Raw genomic sequence first — 27,860 nt, forward strand, 5'->3', positions numbered from 1 at the left:
TTCTTGAATGTTTGACATCATATTGCGACTGAATAATTCAATCAGAGATTGAAGAAGTAAATAATTTAAGAGAGAATAAGAGGAGATTAGTGTGGGCTGCATCCAGCTGTTCAGGAAACAAAATCATTCAGAGAAATGTACATTTAATTTAGTTAGTAAAGTGTTACATCTCCGATCAATGCTTAGTGTGTAATTGTTTAGTGTTAAAACAAATACTATTTCCAAGGTGGAAATAAGCAGAGCGGTGACATTATTAACATGTGCAGTAGGCTTGGGCGGTAATACAGTAATATGGTATACCACGGGATCTAAAAATAGCAACGGTATCAGTTTCAATACCGTTACACCATCATAAAAAAACAATGCCCTTATATAGAAGACAAGTATTAAATATTAAATATAATTTATTTAATGCTTACAAATGCATATGCCATGGGAGCCACCGCTGGAGTCATGGGACCCGACCAGATTTCTTGCAGTACGGAAATAAATTTCAGAATAAAGCGAGCGAACAAATGTACTTCTGTGTGGATGCTGTTTATGTGTGTTTGTGTGTGTGTGTATGTGTGTGTGAATGAGAGAGAGTGTGGTGCTGTGTGTCCCTTGTTTGGTTGTGTGTGTGTGTGTGTGTGAATGGAAGAGAGTGTGGTGCTGTGTGTGTTTAAGGCTAATATATATTTCGCATCAAGCGCACGCGTATGCTACGGTGCAGCCTACGCATGGATGCATAGCCCGTCGCCGTGCACCTCTTAAAAAATTTAACTACAAGTCGCAATGACGCGTAGCGCAAGCTCTGTGATTGGTCGGCTTGGTAGCGCTGACGAGTGTGGGCGTGAGGCCGTTGGAGCGACTGTTTACAAGTGTCGAGTCCTGTCAAGGAGCTCCTGATGGAAAGTTTTGTTTTGTGTTTACTTCATGGTTAAAGTTGTTGCACGTTCGCCAGATCCTGCCTCAAAATGATCGAGTTTGAACCACTTGTACATTAATGAAGCATTCATAAAAAGCAAAACACCAGTAAAGATACTGGACACAGAGGAACATAAACACCTTACTGAAATCTAGTGTTTATGAAGTGTTATTGCAGAGCAACAGAAACAGTGCAGAAGTATGAATGCACAGCTACGGGCGTTGCATGCGCCTTGGGTCACGCCAATCACTTGACGTTGAAGTATAAACCAGACTTTGTAAAGAAATCACGCAGATCTCAATTCAAACAAGAGAATTTACAAATTGTGCAACAAACAGGTGACCGGGAACCTAAGGTCGCATATACAGTGTTGTTAAATATGCGCTTCCTTTAAGGGGTGGGGCTGCAGTCTTGTGTGTGTGTGTGTGTGTGTGTGTGTGTGTGTGAGAGAGAAGCGGATAGGGAGAGACAGAAAATAGGAGCATTTTTTTTGCGTTAAATTTAAATAAGAGTGTGTTTTTTTCAAAAGAGGGCGGAGCTATAGATAAGTGTGATTATAAATAATATATATTATATTAATATATTATAATAATATATATTCTTACTATCAGAAGCTGGTTATATTCACAGGTTGTTGCCACACAACCCCTTTAAAAATGTAATTTGACATGAGATATTTTGTAAAGACAAGAAAATCTTTAGGCGTGCAGGTTAACAAAGTTAAGCTGACTGAACAAATAGTTTTTCTTCAGTGTACTTGATAACCTTCTGTTCCTAAAGGTTGCTACAAACCAGATAAACAACATCAGCTATTCTCCACTTTCTTTGCAGCACCTACAGATATATTTAGATCCTGTAATAAACACACATAAGATGAATTTGGAAATATAGAACACGCTTGAATGACACGCTTTGTTGTCATCTCTAAAAGCGGCTGCTCTAAATATATTGTTTTGTATACTGACTTGGAATTTCCTCTTAATAAGTGGAATAATGTACATCCTGCCAGTTGTTATAGTAATTCATTACAGTCCTCTGTGGAATACTTGATTATGATTGAACAATCACATGTCAAGGTATGCTATTCCCAGATAACAACTGCTGAAACTAATAACAAGCTCATCCGGGCACCACAAATCATCTTGATAGCCAGTGAATATGTTCACATCCATATTTATATACGCACGCCTGTCTCCACTACTGTTTGGCATTATCTTGTGGCTGGAATACAAATAGGTTAGTGTATGCTCCATTCAGCCATTTTCATTGGTGTCAGCTTTTCATTTAATTAAAGATTTTAAGAAATCTATTTTTTAGATTTTTTAAGAAATTTAAAGAAATTAAGATTTATAAACTATTACATCTCACAATAATGTTTGTGTCTAATTATTACATTATTGCGTAATAAAGGGGATTTAGTACATCTAGATAGTTGCTTTTGTAGAATGAAACACTTCATGCGTCCACTTCAAGTGGGGCTACTGATAAGGGAGCTTTATCATTATCCCTACTTTATCCCTTACTTAAACATTTGAAATCTGACCTCATAAAGGCTGATGCTGTAGATCTGCACGTTGGACTCGTGCATGCGCTCATCCAGATGGTGGAGCAGGAGTGTTTTGGCCAGGCAGGTGTCAGAGATGGAGTTGTACAGTTTCTCCAGTCGGCCGTAAGTCAAGTAGCTCAGAATGTTCAGACCGCTATCGATGAGGAGACGCACAAACTGGGGTTTATTGTTCTCCAGGGCGTCAGTCATGGAATCCACCAGCTCCTCATACTGTGTGTGTCAGGTTAGAGATAACAGGTTATCAACACATGCTAGAACTGTTTCACTAACTCATTCACTCATTAAGAGTGCATAATACACAGTTAAATATATGCTCAATGTATTAATCAGTCTGAAAATAATGGACATACAGGTCAGTTAACTGATGTTTAATAGCAATTAAAGCATGTTTACCCTCTATTACCTAAAAACATCTGTTTTTGGTGTAAGATTAAAAAAAAAAGGTTTATTAGGAAGTCTCATGTTTAAAAGTAGTTAATTTTCTAGTTTAAAAGCCAGTTGATGTTTCTCTACCTTCCAGTCGATGTTTCCATTGAAGAGTTCACTCTTGGCGATGTCCACTCTGTTCCAGGTTACGGCCAGTCTCAACTCATCAGCATAAGAGTTAGTATTCTCTGATACATTTCGTTTACTCGCTAACACACACACACACACACACACACACACAGACACAGACACACACACACACACACACACGCACACACACGCACACACACGCACGCACACGCACGCACACACACACACACAGACACACACACAGACACACACACAGAGACACACACAGAGACACACACACAGACACAGACACACACAGACACACACACACACAACAAACAAAATTGATAACTGTCATAAATTGATCATAAACTTAGACATTTTTAAATAGTTATACTATTGCTCGGTGGCTTGGTAGATTACTTAAACATTCCAGTAATTACTGATTACAATTAATTAGATATTATATTAAATTACACTTTAATTTATATAAACTTATTTTGATTTATTTATTTTTTTAAAGCACGAATCTCTCCTTTGAATTTATATTTTTAATGGGAAGCTCTAGAATATTATATTTGAGCATATACATTAGACATTAGTCAGTACTGAAGCCAAATCTGGAGTTTATCTAACAACATAACTTATGATAGCAGTCCAAATGTATATGTTATAGAAAAATATCAAATACAACTTAAAAAGATGAAAAATCAAGAGAAGCAAATTTAGTGGAAATTTTGTAGTTTATAATTGATTTTTGGAAATATTTTGCTTGAATTGAATTATCTTTTCTTAACTTTCAGTTTCTAAATGTGTTTGGTGACTCAAATATTATTTTAATATTTAGATCTGTTTAATAAATCTGTTTTGTTTAAATGCACTAAAATAAATTGGCTAAAAATATTCATTTTCAAAATGAGGTGTAATAATGCTGAGCACTGTATACTATATATATTTTGGGTATCTATATGCACATACATGCATACATAAACACAAACAGTTGCTACCCAGAATTGTTTATGTGAGGTTTACCTTGAACAAGCACTTTAAGCATCACAATCTCAAAATCTTCTGCTCCTTCCTGTTTTGCATTATAAATGGAGATGATGTCTTTGTTTTGGTAGATGCTTAAAACCTTTAAATAAGCAGAAAAATCATTAAAAGTCATTATTTAAAGAAATGTTAATACTTTGATACTAAATGGCTGAGTTAAGTGTGCAACATGTACCTTATCAACAAGTTTGTCAGTATCATTCTCTGCAGGAAAATACTTCTTGACTTTTGCCGCCAGTTGTTCTCGGAGCTCCATGATGGGGCTGGCGTCCTCCTCCTCTGATGCTCCAGGCATCGCCGCAGACTGAACATTCTCCACAATGTCGCTCACTAGATTGGCAAGACCACCCGAACCAGCCAGAACCAAACACGGTGTTGAATTCTTCAAAGACATCTCTAAAAACTGAGGTGAAGAAACATCTTCAGTCAGAGTGAAGAAAGACAGGGATTCTGCAGGTTCAAATCTAGTCAAATGTAATTTTTTTTAATTTAAAGTAATAGTTCACCCAAAACTGAGAATTCTGTCATGTATTCACTCTTCACTTGTTTCAAACCTGTTTGAGTTTCTTTCTTTGCTTAAACACAAAAGATGGTATTTTGAAGAAAGACCATAGACTTACATTATATTTGTTTTTCTATGGAAGTCAATGGTTTCAGGTTTTAAGCATGCTTCAAAATATCCTCTTTTGTGTTCAACAGAATAAAGATACTAAAATATCTGGAACCACTTGAGGGTGAGTAAATAGTGAGTTAGACTTTTTAAAAGTCTGCAGAAACCCTGCAATGAGGATGTTTTGTGTCTAATAAAAACTGTGATCTTCTCACCTCAAGCATGGACGTGTCTCCAGCTATCAGCATGTTCAGAACAGGAATGTCAATGCTTGCATTGCCTGTGTATGAGATGATGTGTTAGAGCAATCACATATCAGCAAATAAAGGGTCTGTTTACATACTGCATTAAAGGGATAGTTCACTCAAAAATTAAAACCATCACTTTTCTTAAAAGTAATCACTTTATACTGAAGATCTGGGGGAAGAAAACAGCCATTTGCTATCAATGTTTCCCATACTTTTTTCCAACAATCTTCAGAGGATTTTCTTTTGTGCGCAACAGAACAAAAAAAAACTCAGAAAATTTTGAACGGGGCTTCGTGATGGCGCAGTGGGTAGCGATGTCATCTCACAGCAAGAACGTCACAGGTTCGAGCTCCGGCTGGGTCAATTTCTGTGTGGAGTTTGCATGTTCTCCTCGTGTTGGTGTGGGTTTCCTCCGGGTGCTCTGGTTTCTCCCACAGTGCAAACACATGCGCTATAGGCGAATTGAATGAAATAAATTGGCCGTAGTGTTTGAGTAAAATAGTGTGTATGGGTGTTTCCCAGTGTTGGGTTGCAGCTGAAGGGGCATACACTGCGTAAAACATACGCTGGATAAGTTGGCGGTTAACTAGGCAGGTTATGGCAATTAGGCAAGTTATTGTATAATGATGGTTTGTTCTGTAGACTATCAAAGATCTATAGGGGCTAAAGGGGCTAATAATTTTGCCCTTAAAATGGTTCTTCAAAAATTTTAAACTGCTTTTATTCTAACTGAAATAAAACAAATAAGACTTTCTCCAGAAGAAAAAATATTATCAGACATACAGTGAAAACTTCCTTGCTCTGTTAAACATCATTTGGGAAATATTAAAAAAATAAAAAAATAAATAAAAAATCAAAGGGGGGTGAATAACTTGGACTTCAACTGTACATGTTGGTGGTGCTTCGTTATTGAGTAAATACAACATAGAATGGCCTTAATAGCCTTAATATTTGACTGAACTATCCCTTTAAGGATAAGATGCAAATTCTATCAATACACTCACAAAAAGGAGGATATTAAAATAGAAACAAAGTCTTAAACGTATTAAGCGTGTCCGCTTTCAAGCAATTCCAGAGGTTTCTGATTACCCCATTTTTTTTTTTTTTTTTAACAACAAAGAGCTCTGCTCTGATTGGTCAGATGTGGCGCATTCTATTTTTTTAGGTTTATGCTGTACCTGGACGCTGGCGTGAAATGTAATCCTCCAGACAGGCTCTGAACGCCAGCTCTCCACCTTTACGGCCAGAGGTTCCATCATCCACCAGAAGAAAAGCCTTATGGTTGTTATCCAGAGAGCAGGAGTCAGGCGATATGTTCCTGACCATATACCTTGCAGGAAAGCTTCCCTACGATAAACAGAGGTCAATTGGGGTATATTTCTCCAGTTAACTGATTATTACATAAGTAATCGCAAAAATAAAATGCACAATAAATCACATACATTTTGGAATAAGATGCTGTATTTGCTTGTGTACGATGCTTGATTTGTAATATTTTACAGATTTTCACATTCTTTTTGTCAATTTATTTTCATGTTGATGTTTAATAATTTTTGTTATAATTCCAGAAAACAGCCTTTATAATAATTTACAAACTGATAGAGTGCAACAAAACAAACACAAAAGTTTATATTTTGGATGTTTTCTTTCCGACTTTGAAAGCATTTTTGTATGAATGACACCATAAAAAGATCAAACTATTTAAAAAGTCAATTTTTCAATCATTACAACAATAAAAGTTCCCATAATGCAATTCAAAAGCACAAATAAATAAATAAATGAATTTATAAAATACAGAAAACTGTTAATTTACAGCTATTTTTTATCAATGTATGGCCATAAAACAAAACAGGAGGATATGGATGTAAATAAGAATGAAATTTGGTGGATGCAAGTGCTGCTGAAAAAAAAAGAAGAAATCTGAAGAAACAAGCTGATAAAAGTTCAGCAAAACTAACACAAATGTGTATATTATGGGTGTTTTCTTCCCATTAGAGTGTAAAATCAATTTGTGTATGAATATCAGTGTAAAAAAAGATTAAACTATTAAAAATGTCAATAAAAGTTCCAATAATGCAATTAAAAAGCATAAACAAATGAATAAAGTAAAAACATGAATTACAAAACAGATTAATAATTATTATTAGAATTTTGAGAAAACATTTTTAACATTATGCATTGTAATCAAATTCTGAAGCCTTAAGTTGAGTATAAGTGTATTTTTAGGGATATGTTCTTTTTATTACACTGTAAAATCTTTTTATGTAAGAATATGGCTTTTTTAAAAATGTTACAGCCCATAATGCAATTCAAAGAAAATGAAATGAAAAAAAAAAAAAAAAAAATTGCAAAATATGATAAACGTTCATTGACGCAACAGTTTTTACAGGGTGGTGAATGAAAATAAATCTTTTTTTTTTTATATTTTACCTCCAAATTGACAAGCTGCTGTCTGTTTTCCACAAGCCCCCATGGAGCGATGCCTATAGGAAGCACTTTATTGAGTGTGATGGAGGAAACAGCAGCGGCGTTATCTTTCACAGCCTCTCCAACACAACGGCTGATACCCTGCCTCAGTCCACCAGTGATGATCCATGCTCCTGAACACAACACACACACAATGCTTTTACCTTTACTCAAGATATGAGGCATGCTCTTAAATATTACTATGGAGGTTTTACATATATATATATACACACACACACACACACACACACACACACACACACACACACACACACACACACACACACACACTGAAAGTATTACTGGTATTATACAGTTATTATAAATAAATAACAGAAATTAATCCTAAATATAACTGGAAAACAATGTAAAGACACAACTGGAGTGATGCTAAGATCATTTAAGAAATCTTTGCATTACTAATAATTTAATTTCAATGAAATTCTATAGGCAGCTCAATAGAGTACAAAAAAGATGTTTTATAGAATCTGTTGTCTTAGACTTGACAAATGGCAGAGAATTAGGTTTATTAGGTTTAGTTCCAATAATTAGGTTTATTCACGTCCCCAGTAAAGTTAGGTTTTTGTAAGCATTGCTGAATAATTAATCACAGTCCTGTCTAATGCCAATGCCAAATCTACGTACATAATGAATCAGGCCAAATACAACAGATGTTAATTCAAGAGGAGGCGACAAGTGGAGCACACCAAACCAACTAGCCATACAGACGCTCACCGATACCCCAATGCAGTGTAACAATTGACTTGCTCTGTCTCAGCCTTAAAACATGAATGCTAGAGAGAAGGGACAGATATACCTGTACTCTGTGCCGCTTTGACCAGCCCCTGTCTCAGGACGTCCCGCACCCAGCTCTTGACCACTGACCTCCCCTCGCCGCCCACCACTGACACCACCAGGTTGGGCTGTTGCAGCTTCCAGTGCTCCTTCATCAGGTCAAACACCCTGGCAGGATCTGTGGTGCTGGACAGACGCAGAAACTGACAACCAGAGAACAAAAATCACATCACGTGACAAAATACAGCCATTTTTGAAACTATAAGCAATTCTTAAATCCAAGGGGATGATTTTTAGGTAACACTTTACAATAAGGTTCATTAGTTAATGCATTTACTAACATGAACTAATCATGAACAACACATGTACAGCATTTATTAATCATAATTAAACATTTACTAATGCATTATTAACATCCAAGTCCATGCTTGTTGACATTAGTTGATGCACCATGAGTTAACATGAACTAACAATGAACAACTGTATTTTCATTAACTAACGTTTACTAACACAAATAAATACAGTAGTAGATGTATTGTTCACTGTTTGTTCATGTTAGTAAATGTTTTAATTAACATTAACTAATGAACCTTATTGTAAAGTGTGACCGATTTTTATTAACGTGCGTAGAGTAATGAAGTTTGCCCTGCGCGCTTGTGGTTTTTAAAGAAACTTCTGTGGTGCGTCATTCTTGTCAGTGCTATTATGCAAAAAGGTAATGATTCACACTCATCAAGTAATTGCTTCCTACTGTTTTTGTTTTTTTCTTTTTACAGTCTTCGGGAGATTTAAAAACACACACACGTTTTGCCACAATGCCTTCGTCAGTGTGTGTGAGGAAGGCATTGTGGAAGACATTGTGCTGAAATGTTTGTGTTTTTAAATCACCCGAAAACTGTAAAAAGAAAAAAGAAAAACAGTAGGAAGCAATTACTTGATGAGTGCGAATCATTACCTTTTTAAGTCATTTTTATTAACACACTCTCAAAAAAATAAAAAGAAAAATGACAAAACTATGCTTATTATTAATACTTTTGGTATTTTTAAAATGAGGCACTGCAGATACTGTAAAGATTTTCAGCATGTCAATTTATAAAATTTCAGCTTTATGGTTTTCATTAAATGTTCTTTATTTTTCAGTCTAATGGAGTTTTAAATGATTGCTATAACATGTAATCGGTTCAGGTCTTCCGATTTGAACTACAATACATATCTTATGAAGGCTGTTGTCTCCAAATGAATTTCTCTCCTGCACCGAGTCAGAAATGTTCTAGAACAGGGTTTTTCAAAGTCTAAGACAGTGGGCCTCCCTTTTGACACAACTTATCCATTGGCGCCCCCCTCCTCCCAAACACGCACGCACGCACGCACGCACGCACGCACGCACGCACACACATATATATATATATATATATATATATATATATATATATATATATATATATATATATATATATATATATATATATATATATATATATATATATATATACAGTATATAATACAGTATATATATAAAATATAGCCTATATATCTGAGGTCCAGGCAACATTTCCAGGTGTTGATGAATTGGCTACTATATGTTAATACTTTACATTTAAGTACAGCACTTTTCTTTTTACTTTTTAAGAACATTAACCTACCATTTTTAACTTTTAAAAGCACATTTTAATTTAAATGTTGACGTTTTTAGTTGGCTTGTTTTCTTTTTACATATAAGCACAGTACAGTGTTAACGCTCAGACTATTTATGATGTTTAAAATGGCTGACAATAATAAATATTCTTAATAATAGAAATTAATCTGCCACGTTTTGGAAATGTGCAGAACTGCAGCTGCTTTACTGGGCTTACTACACTACTGTATTTCAATACTGCTTATTATGGTGGTACTTGGAGAGACAATTTTTTTTTTTGAGGTGGTACTTGATGAAAAAAGTTTGAGAACCACTGTTTTAGACTATTATGAACTCGTAATAATGGAATTATTCTCTAACAGAGGCTACATGTGCTAGTGAAGATTGAAGAAACAGATGAGAGGTCTGCTCTGACTGTGGGCTATATTCTGTGTTGTTTTTGAACCTAAATAAGAACTACATGTCTGCTGTGTGTAGTTTTTCTGTAGTTGGAAACATATCAGAGACAGTAAGGGGCTGTATGTGTTCATATATGTTGCATTTTTTATTTATTTGATATAATTGCAGACATTGTAGTAGGACATTTGTCATTTTTGACATTTGACATTGATCTGCAGTTATAATCATGTTCATAGAAAGAATAGTAATAAACATTTAAAAAAAAACAGTATTTATGTGTATAAAGCATCTGTTTTCTGAGTAGTGCTTCTCATATGATATGTGAGAGACCTCTACGGCTTTACTGTAGACATTTATTTGAGCGAGAATGACATTGACTTAAACTTTCTATCGTACACCACGCCCACCAAAAGGGTACCCTTGCTAGTGGAAACGCAAGCCTGATAAAGGTGACCTGTACCGACCCTGTCCATACCAAGTACATGCAGTCAGGGAAGGCAGTGCCTCAGCTGTCATCATCCTCCCCTGCCATCATGAGATGTATACTAACAATAAAATAAATATTTGTCCACTGATCTGTGCTAAGAATGAAATTTATGTATGATTCAAATGATTTCACTAATTTTTATGATTAAAATCACTGTATTTCGCGTATCTCCTGTTCAATTACAGCATAGGAAGCAAGCTGAGGCAGCACCTAGCTGTGCCTCAGATCGCGCAATTCCTTGCAGACTGGCTTAAGCGCGCGCCTTTTGCTCACTCAGTGTGTATGCTACTGATTTAATGACTTATTAAAATGTTTCTATACAGTGTAGACATTTTTATTATATATCCTTACTTTCCATATAATAGGTAACACATCTCACGTATGTCTATCACTTATTTAGTGTTAGGATCTGACTTAAAGCCGCACTGTAAAGACATGAAGAGAGGCAGACAGTAGCTCTGCCGCACAGAAGAGGGCATTATAAATAAAAGATAAGTAAATATGTTATCTTAAATTTAGCTGGTTAGCTGAACACCAAATTTAAAGTGTTCATTTAATTGAATTTTGCTGCTGTCATTTTTTTTTTTTTTTGATCTAACAATTACATTTTTTACCTTTTGATTAAGAATCAACCATTCTATCTTAAAATGTGATTTTATACTAATAAATTGTAAATAAAAATGTTTTAAAGCGGTTTCCTGCATTGATGTGAACTCACGTAGCTGTGTCTCCTCCCAATGCCGTCGAACTCCAGATCTCCGTAAGCGTCAGTGGGCTGTTCAGAGGTGTGCTGAGAGCTGAGCCACTGACTGACCACTGCTGTGCTGAAGTTATCGCCCAGAGCCATTGACCGGTGATCGTCTCGCATTGCCCCGCACTGACAGCGACCTCCATAACTACAATACCAAAAAGGATTTATACAATGACCTTCCTCCACAAGCAATCTTTACAATTCAAAGAGCTCCTATGATTCAAAATCCACTTATGCAAGCTGTTCGAACAGAACTTTTTGTACACTCTCTAAAGCTGTCATTGGGGCGGTGCCTTTTCAAAGGTATACTTTTGTACTTTTAAGGTACACATTTGTACAATAAATTTAATAGGGTTTCTGCAGGTTTCTTCAAGTCAAATTTAAGATTTTTTAAGACCCTTTTAAGACCATTATGAATGAGATTTTAGACTTATACGGGGATAAACATGAAGGAGTTTCCCATTGATGGGTTGCGGCTGGAAGGGCATCCGCTGTGTAAAAACTTGCTGGATAAGTTGGCGGTTCATTCCGCTGTGGCGACCCCGGATTAATAAAGGAACTAAGACGACAAGAAAATGAATGAATAAATAAACATGAAGGAATTTTTTATAATGGGATAGTTGGACCAATGGAATTGGGAATAAAAAAATCTAATTTTCAGTTGAAGTCAGAATTATTAGCCCCCCTTTGATTTTTTTTTCTTTTTTTAATATTTCCCAAATTATATTTAACAGAGCAGGGAAATTTTCACAGTATGTCTGACAATATTTTTTCTTCTGGAGAAAGTCTTATTTATTTTATTTTGGCTGGAATAAAAGCAGATTGAATTTTTTTTATGAACCATTTTAAGGTAAAAAATTATTAGCCCCTTTAAGCTCATTTTTATTCAACTTCAGAACAAACTATCTTTATACAATAACTTGCCTTAATTGTCAATTTAAGCTGTATAGAAGTGTCTTGAAAAATATTCATTTAAATATTAATTACTCTCATCAAGAAAAAGATTAAATAAATCAGTTATTAGAAATGGCTAATTAAAACTATTATGTTTAGAAAAGTGTTGCAAATTTTAGCTGATTACAAACTTGCGTTAATGAGCAGTTGTACCTAATAAAGTGGCCGGTGAGTGTACATCCCTATAAATAACTCATTGCATACATCATATAACCAAATTCTAATCAATAAAATAACTGAACAAAATTACGACTTTCCCCATAATAAAGCAGCAGCCTTAAACGAGACAAACATCAAAGTCAAACATCTTACCTGAAGGAGTCCTCCACAAATGTTGTGCACAATCTCTTCTTAAAGAATTTTGGAATCCAGCTCTAAAAATCAACACACTTTTCATTTAATTCACTATTAAACATGACATCAAATATACTGCTACACACTTACTAAGACTTACCCAATAAGTGAGGTAAGTAGCCGCTTAGGGCCCTGGGGAATTAGGGGCCCCCGACCAATGCCATGAAGCCTATATTAATCATAAAGCTCTTCTATACATTTTCTATCAGAAAATCTGTTTACAACTATTAAGATTTTAACGTTATTACTTCTTTTCAAAACTGAAGGCCCCTGTTAATATTGGAACGTTCAGTCCATACTGCACATGTGCATGGTGAGATCGCTTACTTCCAGCCAGTTTTACCAACTTAGCAACTCCTCAGACCTCCTAATGCCAAATTTTCAAAAAGGTAACTAACGAATGTTTTTAGGAGTGACTGGAGATTTTTTTAGACTCTCATGTGCCCATGCTGTACCGTTTTCTTTTTATTTAGATGTACAGTACTAAAGCTTAACGTGCCTATGTAATTTCCTCAGAGACGATTACCGATATTCCTCCAATTAATATCAGCAATGATAGTAACGTGCACTGGGCATTACCAAACTTTGTAACCAATTTCAGTGTCAATGAACCAAACCCACCAGATCTGGTCTAAAGTTTTTCTTCGAAAGTTAAACTGGTCTGGCTTGCTTTTCTGATGAATGGGGAGTATGAGGAACAAATGATGAACTTACAGGAGAAGAATTAAAGCTATTTCTTCGAGGTTTTTTGAGTGACAGTCATTCTTGGCAAAACCAACCGATCAGATGAAGTTATTACAGCTTTAAATTTGCACTCCTTAATGTCGACTATATTATGCTGCTCGGTGAATGCACAGGCAGATTTAATGATTTGTGGGCCTAATAAACTGCATGTTAAAAGAGTGTGTGTGTGTATTTATATATACAGTTGAAGTCAGAATTATTAGCCCTCCTTTGATTTTTTTTCTTTTTTAAATATTTACCAAATGATATTTAACAGAGCAAGGAAATTTTCACAGTATTTCTGATAATATATTTTCTTCTGGAGAAAGTCTGATTTGTTTTATTTTGGCTAGAATAAAAGCAGTTTTCAATTTTATAATTTGAGGGACATAATTATTAGCCCCTTTAAGCTATTTTTTCCCGATAGTCTATAGAACAAACCATCGTTATACAATAACTTGCCTAATTACTCTAACCTGCCTAGTTAACCTAATTAACCTAGTTAAGCCTTTAAATGTCACTTTAAGCTGTATAGAAGTGTCTTGAAAAATATCTAGTCAAATATTTTTTACTGTCATCATGACAAAGATAAAATAAATCTGTTATTAGAGATGAGTTATTAAAACTATTATGATTAGAAATGTGTTGAAAAAATCTGCTCTCTGTTAAACAGAAATGCAGGGGGGGGGGGAATAACAGGGGGACTACTAATTCTGACTTCAACTATGTATATATACACAGTTGAAGTCAGAATTATTAGCCCCCCTGAATTATTAGACCGCTTGTTTATTTTTTCCCCAATTTCTGTTTAACGGAGAGAAGATTACTTCAACACATTTCTAAACGTAATAGTTTTAGTAACTCATTTTTAATAACGGATTTTATCTTTGCCAGAAATTCCAATTTTTGCTACAATTTTCAATTGTGGAGCTCAATTTAGAGCTTCACGGCAAAGGCTGAGAATACTGATGTACATGTGATTTTTCTGTTTTTTTTATTTAAACATGCAGTTTATTTTTCAAAAATGCTGGGGTCCCTATACCTGGAATAGCTTAGAGCCCCCAAATCACTAAGTCGGCCCCTGCAGCGTAATAAATTCAACATTAAGGAGTGCAAATTTAAAGCTTTGAACACTTCATCTTATCGGTTGGCCAAGAATGACTGTCACTCAAAAAACCTCGAAGAAAGAGCTTTAACTCTTCTCCTCGAGTAAGTTCATCGTTTGTTCCTCATACTCCCCATTCATCAGAAAAGCAAGCCAGACCAATTTAACTTTCGAAGAAAAACTTTACCCTTTACTTTAGACCAGATTTTATTGATACTGAAATTGGTTACAAAGTTTAGTGATGGCTGTCCACATAACTATCATTGCTGATATTAATCGGAGGAATATCTGTAAAATCTGCAATTTTGATTCAAATGATAATGCAGATGATCTCAAATCGCTCCCTCAATACAAGCTTTAATACAGTACAAGCATTTTCCTAGAACAACGGCATTGTATTAAGATTACAAGTGTTTTGGAAAACAAATAGCACAAATATTTTCATAAACTAACATACTAGTTCAACTGCTTAGGAATTCATATGCAAAAACGTCTAAGTGCCTCCTGAAACTCTTTAAAATGAGCATCTTTCTCAGGCTCCTGTTCTGTGCGTAAACCAATTTTCAGCTGGAGCTCTCCAAATGTTACCTGGCTACATACTGTATCATAAACGCTGCGCACAGAAACAGAAAGCTCCACATGATAAGCACAATGCACAGATTATCCTCCCCGAAGTCTTGCTCGTTATAAATGTTATATAGTGTAAAATAAAGGTAATTCGGTGAAGTTGAAGCTGCTGTAATCGTTTTTCTGTCAGACTTACTAGATCTGTTTTCTTAATCACGGACACTCTGCCCCCCTCGATGTCCTTCTCGTTCATCATGACTTGTGAAGTTTGCAGAGTTTCTACAATCCTGTTTCCAATGAGACTGCGTTCACGGTGCTCTGCAGCACTGTTTTAGTACCACGGCATCCCTGAAGAAGGAAGTCCTGACCGCTAGAGACTTACAGCGGTTCAGGTGTAATCCGAGGTGGGTGTGGCTCTCTGCCTGGCAGCCTTTTTTTTTTTTTTTTAACAACAGCAAATATGCAATTTAAACATGACATCCAAAAATACACATGTAACTAATAACATATAAAAAACTAAAATATAAATTACATAAAATAAATAAAAAGACAGCTTCAACATAGAGACCTTTACAGTGATATTATGTTTAAACCCATCCAATTGACAGCAAGTTTACTGTTTAATTAACTTCAGCTCCTTCGACACTATAATTGTATCTTTACATTTTTTTGCTATAAATATATTAGAGCGAGTCTATCAATAATAATCCATAATAGATACAAGGTTTAGAGTTGTTCAATCTGCATTTATGAATATGAAGTTTACCAAATAAAATCAAAAGATTCATTATAAATTCCACGGATAAATTGTTTGAAACAAAATTAAGAATAACATCTTTGGGGGTCAAATTACATCTAAAACCTGATTTATTTATTTATTTATTTATTTATTTATTTATTTATTTATTTATTTATTTTTATTATTTTCTTTTTTGGAAATACAATGAGAAATCTCCCCAAAACTTCTTTAAATGTTGACATTCATAAAAAAGATGAATCAAAGACTCTGGATGATTTAAACAGAATGAACAATTTCCATCAGTCTGCATACATTTAGATAATGTGTAATAGCTCACATAAATGTTTTTAAACGTAGATTTTTAAACATAGTTTCCTATGTTTATTACCTATGCAGAAACGAAAAGGAAGCAACCAAGCTTTTTTCCACACAATATCTTCAAAACAAACATTTTAAAAAAAATCCTCTAGGGTTTAAGGCTCTATTTTAAAAAATAATATTAATCTAATAGCTTTGTTTGTACAATTACTGTACTACAAAACTCAACCCCCAAAAATCCTTTTTTCCAAACATTAGTGAACTTATAAATTTGATGGTCCAGGATCAACATCAGTGACTTTAAAAAGTTGATGGTCTAAGATCAACATTAGTAAATTGAAAAAATGTAATGGTAAAGGAACAACATGAATTAACTTATCAACTAGATGGTACAGGATCAACATCAGTGAATGAATAAATCTGATGGTCCAGGATCAACATTAGTGAATCTATAAATTTGCTGGTCAAGGATCAACATCAGTGACCTTATAAAACTGATGGTCCAGGATCAACATTAGTGACCTTAAAAAAACGGATGGTCCAGGATCAACATCAGTTAATTTATAAAGTTGATGGTCCAGGATCAACATTGTGACCTTATGAAATTGATAGTCCAGGATCAACATTAGTGAATATGTATAGTTGATGGTCCTGGATCAAAATCAGTAACTTTAAAAAACTGATTGTCCAGGATCAACATCAGTGACCTTTTAAAACTGATGGTCCAGGATCAACATCAGTGACCTTATAAAACTGATGGTCCAGGATCAACATCAGTGACCTTGTAAATTTGATGGTCCAGGATCAACATTAGTGAATTGATAAATTTGATGGTCCAGGATCAACATCAGTGACCTTATAAAACTGATGGTCCAGGATCAACATCAGTGACCTTTTAAAACTGATGGTCCAGGATCAACATCAGTGACCTTATAAAACTGATGGTCCAGGATCAACATCAGTGACCTTATAAAACTGATGGTCCGGGATCAACATCAGTATATTTATATAACTGATGGTCCAGGATCAACATCAGTGACCTTATAAAACTGATGTTCCTGGATCAACATCAGTGACCTTAAAAAACTGATGGTCCAGGATCAACATCAGTGACCTTGTAAATTTGATGGTCCAGGATCAACATTAATGAATTAATAAATTTGATGGTCCAGGATCAACATTAGTGACCTTGTAAATTTGATGGTCAAGGATCAACATCAGTGACCTTATAAAACTGATGGTCCAGGATCAACATCAGTGACCTTAAAAAAACGGATGGTCCAGGAACAACATCAGTTAATTTATAAAGTTGATGGTCCAGGATCAACATTGTGACCTTATGAAATTGATAGTCCAGGATCAACATTAGTGAATATGTATAGTTGATGGTCCAGGATCAACAACAGTATATTTAAAAAATTGATGGTCCTGGATCAAAATCAGTGACTTTAAAAACACTGATGGTCCAGGATCAACATCAGTGACCTTATAAAACTCATGGTCCAGGATCAACATCAGGGCCCTTTAAAACTGATGATCCAGGATCAACATCAGTGACCTTATAAAACTGATGATCCAGGATCAACATCAGTAAATTTATCAAACTGATGATCCAGGATCAACATCAGTAAATTTATCAAATTAATGGTCCAGGATCAACATCAGTGACCTTTTAAAACTGATGGTTCAGGATCAACATCAGTGACCTTTTAAAACTGATGGTCCAGGATCAACATCAGTGACCTTTTAAAACTGATGGTCCAGGATCAACATCAGTGACCTTTTAAAACTGATGGTCCAGGATCAACATCAGTGACCTTATATAACTAATGGTCCAGGATCAACATCAGTGACCTTTTAAAACTGATGGTCCAGGATCAACATCAGTGACCTTATAAAACTGATAATCCAGGATCAACATCAGTGACCTTATAAAACTGATGGTCCTGGATCAACATCAGTTAATTTATAAAGTTGATGGTCCAGGATCAACATCAGTGACCTTGTAAATTTGATGGTCCAGGATCAACATTAGTGAATTGATAAATTTGATGGTCCAGGATCAACATCAGTGACCTTATAAAACTCATGGTCCAGGATCAACATCAGGGACCTTATAAAACTGATGATCCAGGATCAACATCAGTGACCTTATAAAACTGATGATCCAGGATCAACATCAGTAAATTTATCAAATTAATGGTCCAGGATCAACATCAGTGACCTCTTAAAACTGATGGTTCAGGATCAACATCAGTGACCTTTTAAAACTGATGGTCCAGGATCAACATCAGTGACCTTTTAAAACTGATGGTCCATGATCAACATCAGTGACCTTATAAAACTGATAATCCAGGATCAACATTAGTGACCTTGTAAAATTGATGGTCCAGGATCAACATCAGTGACCTTATAAAACTGATGGTCCTGGATCAACATCAGTTAATTTATAAAAATGATGGTCCAGGATCAACATCAGTGACCTTATATAACTAATGGTCCAGGATCAACATCAGTGACCTTGTAAATTTGATGGTCCAGGATCAACATTAGTGAATTGATAAATTTGATGGTCCAGGATCAACATCAGTGACCTTATAAAACTGATGGTCCGGGATCAACATCAGTGACCTTATAAAACTCATGGTCCAGGGTCAACATCAGTGACCTTATAAAACTGATGGTCCAGGATCAACATCAGTTAAATTAAAAAATTGATAGTCCAGGATCAACATTAGTGAATTTATAAAGTTGATGGTCCAGGATCAACATTAGTGAAATTATGTATTTGATGGTCCAGGATCAACATTGTGACCTTATAAAACTGATGGTCCAGGATAAACATCAGTGACCTTATAAAACTGATGGTCCAGGATAAACATCAGTGACCTTATAAAATTGATAGTCCAGGATCAACATTAGTGAATTTATAAAGTTGATGGTCCAGGATCAACATTAGTGAAATTATGTATTTGATGGTCCAGGATCAACATTGTGACCTTATAAAACTGATGGTCCAGGATCAACATCAGTGACCTTATAAAACTGATGGTCCAGGATCAACATCAGTGACCTTATAAAACTCATGGTCCAGGGTCAATATCAGTAACCTTATAAAACTAAAGGTCCAGGATCAACATCAGTGACCTTATAAAACTGGTGGTCAAGGATCAACATTAGTGACCTTGTAAATTTGATGGTCCAGGATCAACATCAGCGACCTTATAAAACTGATGGTCCAGGATCAACATCAGTGACCTTATAAAACTGATGGTCCAGGATCAACATCAGTGAGCTTGTAAATTTGATGGTCCAGGATCAACATTAGTGACCTTACAAAACTGATGGTCCAGGATCAACATCAATGACCTTATAAAACTGATGGTCCAGGATCAACATCAGTGACATTAAAAGAACCGGATGGTCCAGGATCAACATCAGTTAATTTATAAAAATGATGGTCCAGGATCAACATCAGTGACCTAATATAACTAATGGTCCAGGATCAACATCAGTGACCTTGTAAATTTGATGGTCCAGGATCAACATTAGTGAATTGATAAATTTGATGATCCAGGATCAACATCAGTGACCTTATAAAATTCATGGTCCAGGGTCAACATCAGTGACCTTATAAAACTGATGGTCCAGGATCAACATTAGTGACCTTGTAAATTTGATGGTCCAGGATCAACATCAGTGACCTTATAAAACTGATGGTCCTGGATCAACATCAGTTAATTTATAAAGTTGATGGTCCAGGATCAACATTGTGACCTTATAAAACTGATGGTCCAGGATCAACATTAGTGACCTTGTAAATTTGATGATCCAGGATCAACATCAGTGACCTTATAAAACTAATGGTCCAGGATCATCATCAGTGACCTTATAAAACTGATGGTCCAGGATCAACATTAGTGACCTAATTAAACTGATGGTCCAGGATCAACATCAGTGACCTTGTAAATTTGATCGTCCAGGATCAACATCAGTGACCTTATAAAACTGATGGTCCAGGATCAACATCAGTGACCTAATTAAACTGATGGTCCAGGATCAACATCAGTGACCTTGTAAATTTGATGGTCCAGGATCAACATCAGTGACCTTATAAAACTGATGGTCCAGGATCAACATCAGTGACCTTATAAAACTGATGGTCCAGGATCAACATTAGTGACCTAATTAAACTGATGGTCCAGGATCAACATCAGTGACCTTGTAAATTTGATGGTCCAGGATCAACATCAGTGACCTTATAAAACTGATGGTCCAGGATCAACATCAGTGACAGTAAAAAAACCGGATGGTCCAGGATCAACATCAGTTAATTTATAAATTTGATGGTCCAGGATCAACATCAGTGACCTTATAAAACTGATGGTCCGGGATCAACATCAGTGACCTTATAAAACTCATGGTCCAGGGTCAACATCAGTGACCTTATAAAACTGATGGTCCAGGATCAACATCAGTTAAATTAAAAAATTGATAGTCCAGGATCAACATTAGTGAATTTATAAAGTTGATGGTCCAGGATCAACATTAGTGAAATTATGTATTTGATGGTCCAGGATCAACATTGTGACCTTATAAAACTGATGGTCCAGGATAAACATCAGTGACCTTATAAAACTGATGGTCCAGGATAAACATCAGTGACCTTATAAAATTGATGGTCCAGGATCAACATCAGTGAATCTATAAATTTGATGGTCCAAGATTAACAAAAGTGACCTTATAAAACTAATGATCCAGGATCAACAACAGTAAATTCATAAAATTGATAGTCCAGGATCAACATCAGTTAATTTATAAAGTTGATGGTCCAGGATCAACATTGTGACCTTATAAAATTGATAGTCCAGGATCAACATTAGTGAATATATATAGTTGATGGTCCAGGATCAACATCAGTAAATTTCTAAAATTAATGGTCCAGGATCAACATCAGTGACCTAATAAAACTGATGGTCCAGGAACAACATCAGTGACCTTATAAAACTGATGATCCAGGATCAACATCAGTGACCTTATAAAACTGATGGTCCAGGATCAACAACAGTATATTCATAAAATTGATAGTCAAGGATCAACATTAGTGAATTTATAAAGTTGATGGTCCAGGATCAACATCAGCGAATCTATAAATTTGATGGTCCAGGATCAACATTAGTGAAATTATGTATTTGATGGTCCAGGATCAACATTGTGACCTTATAAAACTGAAGGTCCAGGATCAACATCAGTGACCTTATAAAACTGAAGGTCCAGGATCAACATCAGTGACCTTATAAAACTGAAGGTCCAGGATCAACATCAGTGACCTTTTAAAACTGAAGGTCCAGGATCAACATCAGTGACCTTATAAAACTGAAGGTCCAGGATCAACATCAGTGACCTTTTAAAACTGAAGGTCCAGGATCAACATCAGTGACCTTATAAAACTGAAGGTCCAGGATCAACATCAGTGACCTTTTAAAACTGAAGGTCCAGGATCAACATCAGTGACCTTTTAAAATTGATGGTCCAGGATCAACATCAGTGACCTTTTAAAACTGAAGGTCCAGGATCAACATCAGTGACCTTATAAAACTGAAGGTCCAGGATCAACATCAGTGACCTTATAAAACTGAAGGTCCAGGATCAACATCAGTGACCTTTTAAAACTGATGGTCCAGGATCAACATCAGTGACCTTATAAAACTGATGGTCCAGGATCAACATCAGTGACCTTATAAAACTGATGGTCCAGGATCAACATCAGTGACCTTATAAAACTGATGGTCCAGGATCAACATCAGTGACCTTATAAAACTGATGGTCCAGGATCAACATCAGTGAATTTATAAATTTGATGGTCCAGGATCAACATAAGTGAATTCATAAAGTTGATGGTCCAGGATCAAGATTAGTGAATAAATAAATTTGATGGTCCAGGATCATCATTAATGAATTAATAAATTTGATGGTCCAGGATCAACATCAGTGAACTTACGAATTTGATGGTCCAGAATCAACATCAGTAAATTTATAAAATTGATGGTCCAGGATCAACATCGGTGACCTTTTAAAACTGATGGTCCTTGATGAACATCAGTAACCTTATAAAACTGATGGTCCAGGATCAGCATTAGTAAATTTATAAATTTGATGGTCCAGGATCAACAGAAGAAAGAAACTCAGAAGTTTGGAACCACTTGAGTGGGAGTAAATAAAGAAATATTTTTTTTTAGGTGAATGGAGCCTCTACAAACGAGCTCTTGATTTGTCCTGCCTCATACTTGCCGTTTCAAAGAGAAACCTCTGTGAAGACTACAAGTCCAATAAGTTCTCTGGCACAGCTGTAGCTTAGAGATAACATTGTGAAGGATATTTGTTTCTGAAATTTGAGAGGCAAACTTGAACATGCAATCTATTTTTCTCCTCCGTGTCTGCAGAGTCCGCCAAAAAAGTACAGAACTTTTAATAAAACCTCAGATGTCAGGATTTCAGAATGTTTATTTAAAAAAAAAACAAATGCATAAACAAATTCAAAGCACGCATGAGGACAAAGAACAAAACTCACTAAATGTCACCTAATATATAAATAGCCAACAATCCAAACATCCAAAAGTCAAGAAGATCGTTAAAGCACACAATTAAAATAGGGTTTTAAAAAATAAATAAACTACGAGTGTAGTGGTTTGTCAAATACATTTTAAACAAGTCATTATTTTGTTGCTGTAAACATATTTCTAAAGGAGTGTTGACATGAGTTTAAGACAAATAAAACAAAACTCATTTAGAAACAGGTATGTGTAACAGCAATGGAGCGACACAAGGAAAAATACTGAACTACTCAAATGGGTTAATACTTTGTGTAAATTGTTTTGGCAATGACAGTTCATGCGAGTACCATCTATAAACTCTGATCTTCAGTTCTTATTTTCTATTGGATACAGGTCAGGTGGTTGTTCAGGCCATTCTAGCAGCTTTATTTTCTTTTTTGAAACCATTTGAGAGTTTTGGTGTTTTTAGGATGACGGTCTTGCGTAAATGTCCACCCTGGGTTTATCTTCATACTTTAGTAATGCAGGTGCTGGACTGGAGAAGCTAATATTCATTTACAATCATGACATTTTCAGATGCTGTGAGCTTTCCATGCCTTTTTACATCTCCCTTTCTTCATGTGTTCAATACTTTTCCCCTGTGTCATTTCAGTGTATCATACATAACTTAATTTATAAATAAATTAATTTGGTTTTGTTTGAATGCCTTTGGTTGTCACTGACATCGAGTGAAAACTTTGAGTCAACAGCACATTTAGAAACATGCTTTCTGAGAAAAATGCTTTGAAAAATGTTTATAGATACGTAGCTACATTACAATCTTTACCTTATTTAATGTACTGCAACATTGTGTAAAGATTGCATAATCAATACATGTAAACGGCTCAGAGGTTTTGTTTCCTACAACCAGTGTTGTACGTACAGTAACAGTATGCTTTGTTCATTTTCACAGCTGTTTTTAAGTCTTGCCAGCATGCTTTAGTCATCCTAAAGATGTTATTGCACTTATAAAATCAGCTTAAACACATCAGTCATATTAAAAAAAACTCACATTTTATTATAAGGTACAATTCTCACTATTAAAAAATCCTTAACTATGACTTTTAGCTCAATAATCTCTTAATTCGCGGCTTATTAGTAGTTATTAATAAAGTAGTTTTAGCTAGGATTAGGGATGTAGAAGAAGATTATGTAGAATATGTGTTTTATACGTACAAGAAATAGCCAATTTCTTAATAATAGACTGATAATAAGCTACTAGTAAATAGTGAGAATTGATAGTTAAACTGTAAAGTAAAATAAAGTGTTACTAAAGTATCATTCGATTGATCTCTGAATGTAACATGGTGTAATTGACCTTTCAGTGCATAGTAAGTTCAAGGAGATTCAGAGGCTTTTTCTCTTCTCACAGTCAGAAAAGCAGCATGAAAAGGCCAGGATGACTAGTTTAAAGATGAAAAGCAGAACATGGGAGTATTTTTGTCATCATCTCTCCTTTAACTGGCTCTCGGGGGCGTCTTGTGTTGTGTATCCATAAATTAAGACCGGAGATGAGCAGGAAACTCGGCTCTTTCTCATTTCTCAATGCTGGCTGAAGTGACGGCTGATGACGAAAAGATGAATCGCAGCATGTTCAGAAATTCATAATCACAAATATATTATTATGGCCAGGTAGAGGGAGAATCTGTCTATTAAAGCAGTTTTTATTTAAGTTTTAAAAGCAGACAAATCTATTTATGTAGGTCAGAATTATTAGCCCCCTTGAATTTCTGTTTAACGGAGAGAAGATTTTTTTTAACACATTTCTAAACATGATAGTTTTAATAACTCATCTCTAATAACTGATTTATTTTATCTTTGCCATGATGACAGTAAATAATGTTTGATAAGATATTTTTCAAGACACTTCTATACAGCTTAAAGTGATATTTAAAGGCTTAACTAGGTTAATTAGGGTAACTAGGCAGGTTATTCTATAACGATGGTTTGTTAAAAAATTTGCTTAAAGGGGCTAATAATTTGACCTTAAAATGTTTAAAAAAAAAATAAAAACTGCTTTTATTCTAGCCAAAATAAAACAAATAAGCCTTTCTCCAAAAGAAAAAATATTATCAGACACACTGTGAAAATTTCCCTGCTCTGTTAAACGTCATTTGGGAAATATTTTAAAAAGACACACAGATAAACACACACGTATATTTTTAATAGGAAGTTATGCAATATTATAGTTGTGCATATACAGTAGATTAGTCAGCACTGAAGACAAATCTAGAGCTCATCTAACAAAATAACTTACGATAACGGTCCAAAAACTAGTACAGCTAAATATATATATGTTATAGAAAAATATTAAGTACAAATTTTAAAAAGAGGGGGTAAAAGTAGCTTAAAAAAATGGAAAAAATGTAGTTAAAATTTTGTAGGTTGAAATTTTATTTACAATATTTTTAATTTAATTGTATTATCCTTCAATTTTGAAATATGTTTAGTGACTAAAATATTATATTAATATATCTGTTTAATAACTCTGTTTTACCGAGATATTAAAAGACAAATGTGAAATGCTATTATTAACTTCATGGAGCGTCACAGAAATATTGTAGGTTTGAGGCACACACAGTATGTATAATTCATAATGTGTTTGCAGACATAATGCACATAAAAGGTCACTTAAAGGGTTAGTTTACTCCAAAAAAAGTATTTCTGTTTTAAAGAATTGTCAGACTTCATCTAAAATATCTCAATTTGTGTTCTGAAGATTAATCAAGGTCTCTGGGATTGGAATGAAAGGCGAGTAATTATTAACAACACAACATTAATTTTTGAGTGAACTAATGATTTGAGTGATCCCTATGAGAATTTCACATTCTATTACTGACCCTTTTGTTTAGTGAGCAGATGAGAAATGCTGGGTTATTATATTTGTAAGTGTTGTGATAAGTATGAGAAGTTGTACCTTTGCGAGTAGGATGTGCTTTAGTGCTCTTCGCTGTGCTGCTCTGAGAAAGAGTCTCCATAATCCACTGTAGAGAGGAATTACAGAACTCCATCTGTATATACAAGAGTATTAATCAATCAGCAATAGTTCATATACACTCTTATTAGATACAACTGTGCCGCTGTATTAGATACTTCTTTGTGAGTGGAGTGTAATATGTTAGAGATTAAGCACATCCTGGAGGTTATCATAGAATAAACCCAGACAGGCTTATTTTTTCTGTGAAAACCACCATCATGGATGAACTTTATCTGCTTATTACATGGTTACTTGGACATAACAAAAAATAGACGCAAAACATTGTTCTGAGCTGTATTAATTCTTTAATGAAACACAAAGCTGATAGAAATGAAAACAGCTGATGGAGTATACACTAACCTGCGCAATATTTAGACACAAGATGATGCCAAACAGTCAATAATGCAAAGCTAACAGAAACGAAACTGGCTAAATAAAGCATATACTAACCTACATATTATTATTCATTCACAAGATGGCGCAAAACAGTTAAAAACAGCAGAGTGACGGACATATGCATGTAAATGCAAGTAAATGCATATTCAGTCATGGTCAAGATGATTCAAAGTTCCTGGATAAACCGGGGTTGTTTAGCAGCTGTTATCTCTAAATAACAAACCTTGAAATGTCGCGACTGACCAATCAGAATAGAGCATTTCAGATGGCAGTGTAATATAATGCTGAAACCACATCCTATTATTCTCACCTCTGACTCTAGAGCTCTCAGTCTGCGGTCTACATCTCTTATCTCTGCTACTTGTCCATCCACTCTGAAACAAATCATCACCATTAATGTGTAGGAAATCAAAATGTTTTGATCACATATTCATTCATTTTCCTTTAGCTAGGGCTGGGCGATTTTTTTGATTTTTACGATTAATTTGAATTTACGTTTTAAGATGATTTAATGTTATATTAAATCGAGGTATTGTGATTTTTTTTGCACCAATGTGCTTCGGCTCACTCTCTGTATTACTCTGCCTGACTGGGTTTCAATGATGGTAGTGACAGACTGAACACAGAGACTGGACAGCCTAATTTAACCCAAAGCATAAAGTTGTGGCTATTGCATCGCAGAGCTGGTACAAATACAACAAATACAAGCCTTCAAGTGTCTTCAGTTGTGTATTTTTCTTTTGTTAATACCTTTGCATCTAACGCGCTTTGGTCCACTCTTTCACGCTACTCCATCACTGCCTGACGAGGGGATTTACATTCAGACTAATGCAACAAGTAAAATCCTACATTAGTTCACGCTTTACTAAGTCACGTCTTTGTGGATTGACAAGACATATCCCCTTATCAAGTCGATGAACTCGATCTCTCAACATGTATGAAGGACGTAAAAACCTGCCATGTGAAAAACCGCACCAATCTTAGTTTGGTTTGAACACAAGCAGAGGTGAGCAGCTGTAGCAGTGAAAAGTGAAAGTACCCGCCACTAGGTTTTAACTAGGTCCCATTGCGTCATTAGCGGACCTAGTTGAAACTCAGACAGGCAGTCAGGCAGCATAATACAGAGACTGGTGCAAAGCGCATCAAATGATCGGTATTTAAAAGGGGGGAAAAAGAAAAACAGAATAAATATATTATTTTATACTAGACACACATCTGGTGCTTGTATTTGCTCATACTATACGTCCTCAACTTCACGCATTGAATTAAACTGGGCTTTACAGTTTCCATGTTCAGTCCTTTACTTCCAACTAATTTACTTCCAATTACAACCTGTCATTCAATCAGAAGAAGACAAAGTCAAAGCCAAGCTGACAGGCAATCTTTCCTAGGCTCAGCAAAACTTGCAAAAAAAAAAAACTCTGTATTCCTGCAACTGCATTATTTACATATACATATTTTTTTTAAATTTTTAAATCTTTTGAAATTCTCGTGAATTTGTTTAACATTTATTTAGACCTTGTTGACCAATTTATGTATGACATGGCCATTAAAAATACAATGTTCCTTAACCAGATGTTTCTCAAGTTACTTTTAAAGAGAATGTTACTTTAGTCATGTTGTAATGTTTTAAGTTGACTAGTTACACAAGCAAAAAAAAAAAAAAAAAAAAAAAAGTGAATCGGTCAAACTTTATAAAAAGCCAAGATTTTTAATTTTT

The 27,860-nt window shown here is 35.1% G+C and overlaps 3 protein-coding genes across 5 annotated transcripts in view; all 3 read right to left on the reverse strand.

The window, feature by feature from the left end:
- Nucleotides 1-15,421, reverse strand: part of trpm4b3 (transient receptor potential melastatin 4b3) — a 47,916-nt gene extending 32,495 nt beyond the window's left edge. Inside the window, exons 1-11 of one of the 2 annotated variants that reach the window (XR_012387463.1) lie at nucleotides 15,314-15,421; nucleotides 12,681-12,742; nucleotides 11,382-11,559; nucleotides 8,164-8,344; nucleotides 7,311-7,480; nucleotides 6,059-6,227; nucleotides 4,848-4,912; nucleotides 4,198-4,425; nucleotides 4,002-4,104; nucleotides 2,988-3,109; nucleotides 2,451-2,684 (exon numbers count right to left, since the gene is read on the reverse strand). Coding sequence is in view for 1 of the 2 variants with exons in the window: in NM_001328032.1 (NP_001314961.1) it covers nucleotides 2,451-2,684; nucleotides 2,988-3,109; nucleotides 4,002-4,104; nucleotides 4,198-4,425; nucleotides 4,848-4,912; nucleotides 6,059-6,227; nucleotides 7,311-7,480; nucleotides 8,164-8,344; nucleotides 11,382-11,559; nucleotides 12,681-12,742; nucleotides 15,314-15,373 (1,572 nt within the window). In the remaining variant the exon portion in view is untranslated. The remainder of the gene's footprint in view (nucleotides 1-2,450; nucleotides 2,685-2,987; nucleotides 3,110-4,001; nucleotides 4,105-4,197; nucleotides 4,426-4,847; nucleotides 4,913-6,058; nucleotides 6,228-7,310; nucleotides 7,481-8,163; nucleotides 8,345-11,381; nucleotides 11,560-12,680; nucleotides 12,743-15,313) is intronic. The other variant, NM_001328032.1, reaches the window with a different exon arrangement.
- The window catches only part of fra10ac1 (FRA10A associated CGG repeat 1), an 855,621-nt gene that overhangs the window by 37,779 nt on the left and 789,982 nt on the right, over nucleotides 1-27,860 (reverse strand). The gene's annotated exons all lie outside the window — the stretch shown is intronic.
- The window catches only part of trpm4b.1 (transient receptor potential cation channel, subfamily M, member 4b, tandem duplicate 1), a 42,190-nt gene continuing 36,990 nt past the window's right edge, over nucleotides 22,661-27,860 (reverse strand). For both annotated transcript variants that reach the window (XM_009306415.4, XM_009306414.4), the window contains exons 26-28: nucleotides 26,451-26,514; nucleotides 25,685-25,778; nucleotides 22,661-24,331 (exon numbers count right to left, since the gene is read on the reverse strand). In XM_009306415.4, the coding sequence (XP_009304690.1) occupies nucleotides 24,303-24,331; nucleotides 25,685-25,778; nucleotides 26,451-26,514 (187 nt within the window). In that variant the 3' untranslated portion in view covers nucleotides 22,661-24,302. The remainder of the gene's footprint in view (nucleotides 24,332-25,684; nucleotides 25,779-26,450; nucleotides 26,515-27,860) is intronic.

Source organism: Danio rerio, chromosome 12 (genome assembly GCF_049306965.1).
Source record: "Danio rerio strain Tuebingen ecotype United States chromosome 12, GRCz12tu, whole genome shotgun sequence".
In the NCBI taxonomy this organism is placed as follows: domain Eukaryota; kingdom Metazoa; phylum Chordata; class Actinopteri; order Cypriniformes; family Danionidae; genus Danio; species Danio rerio.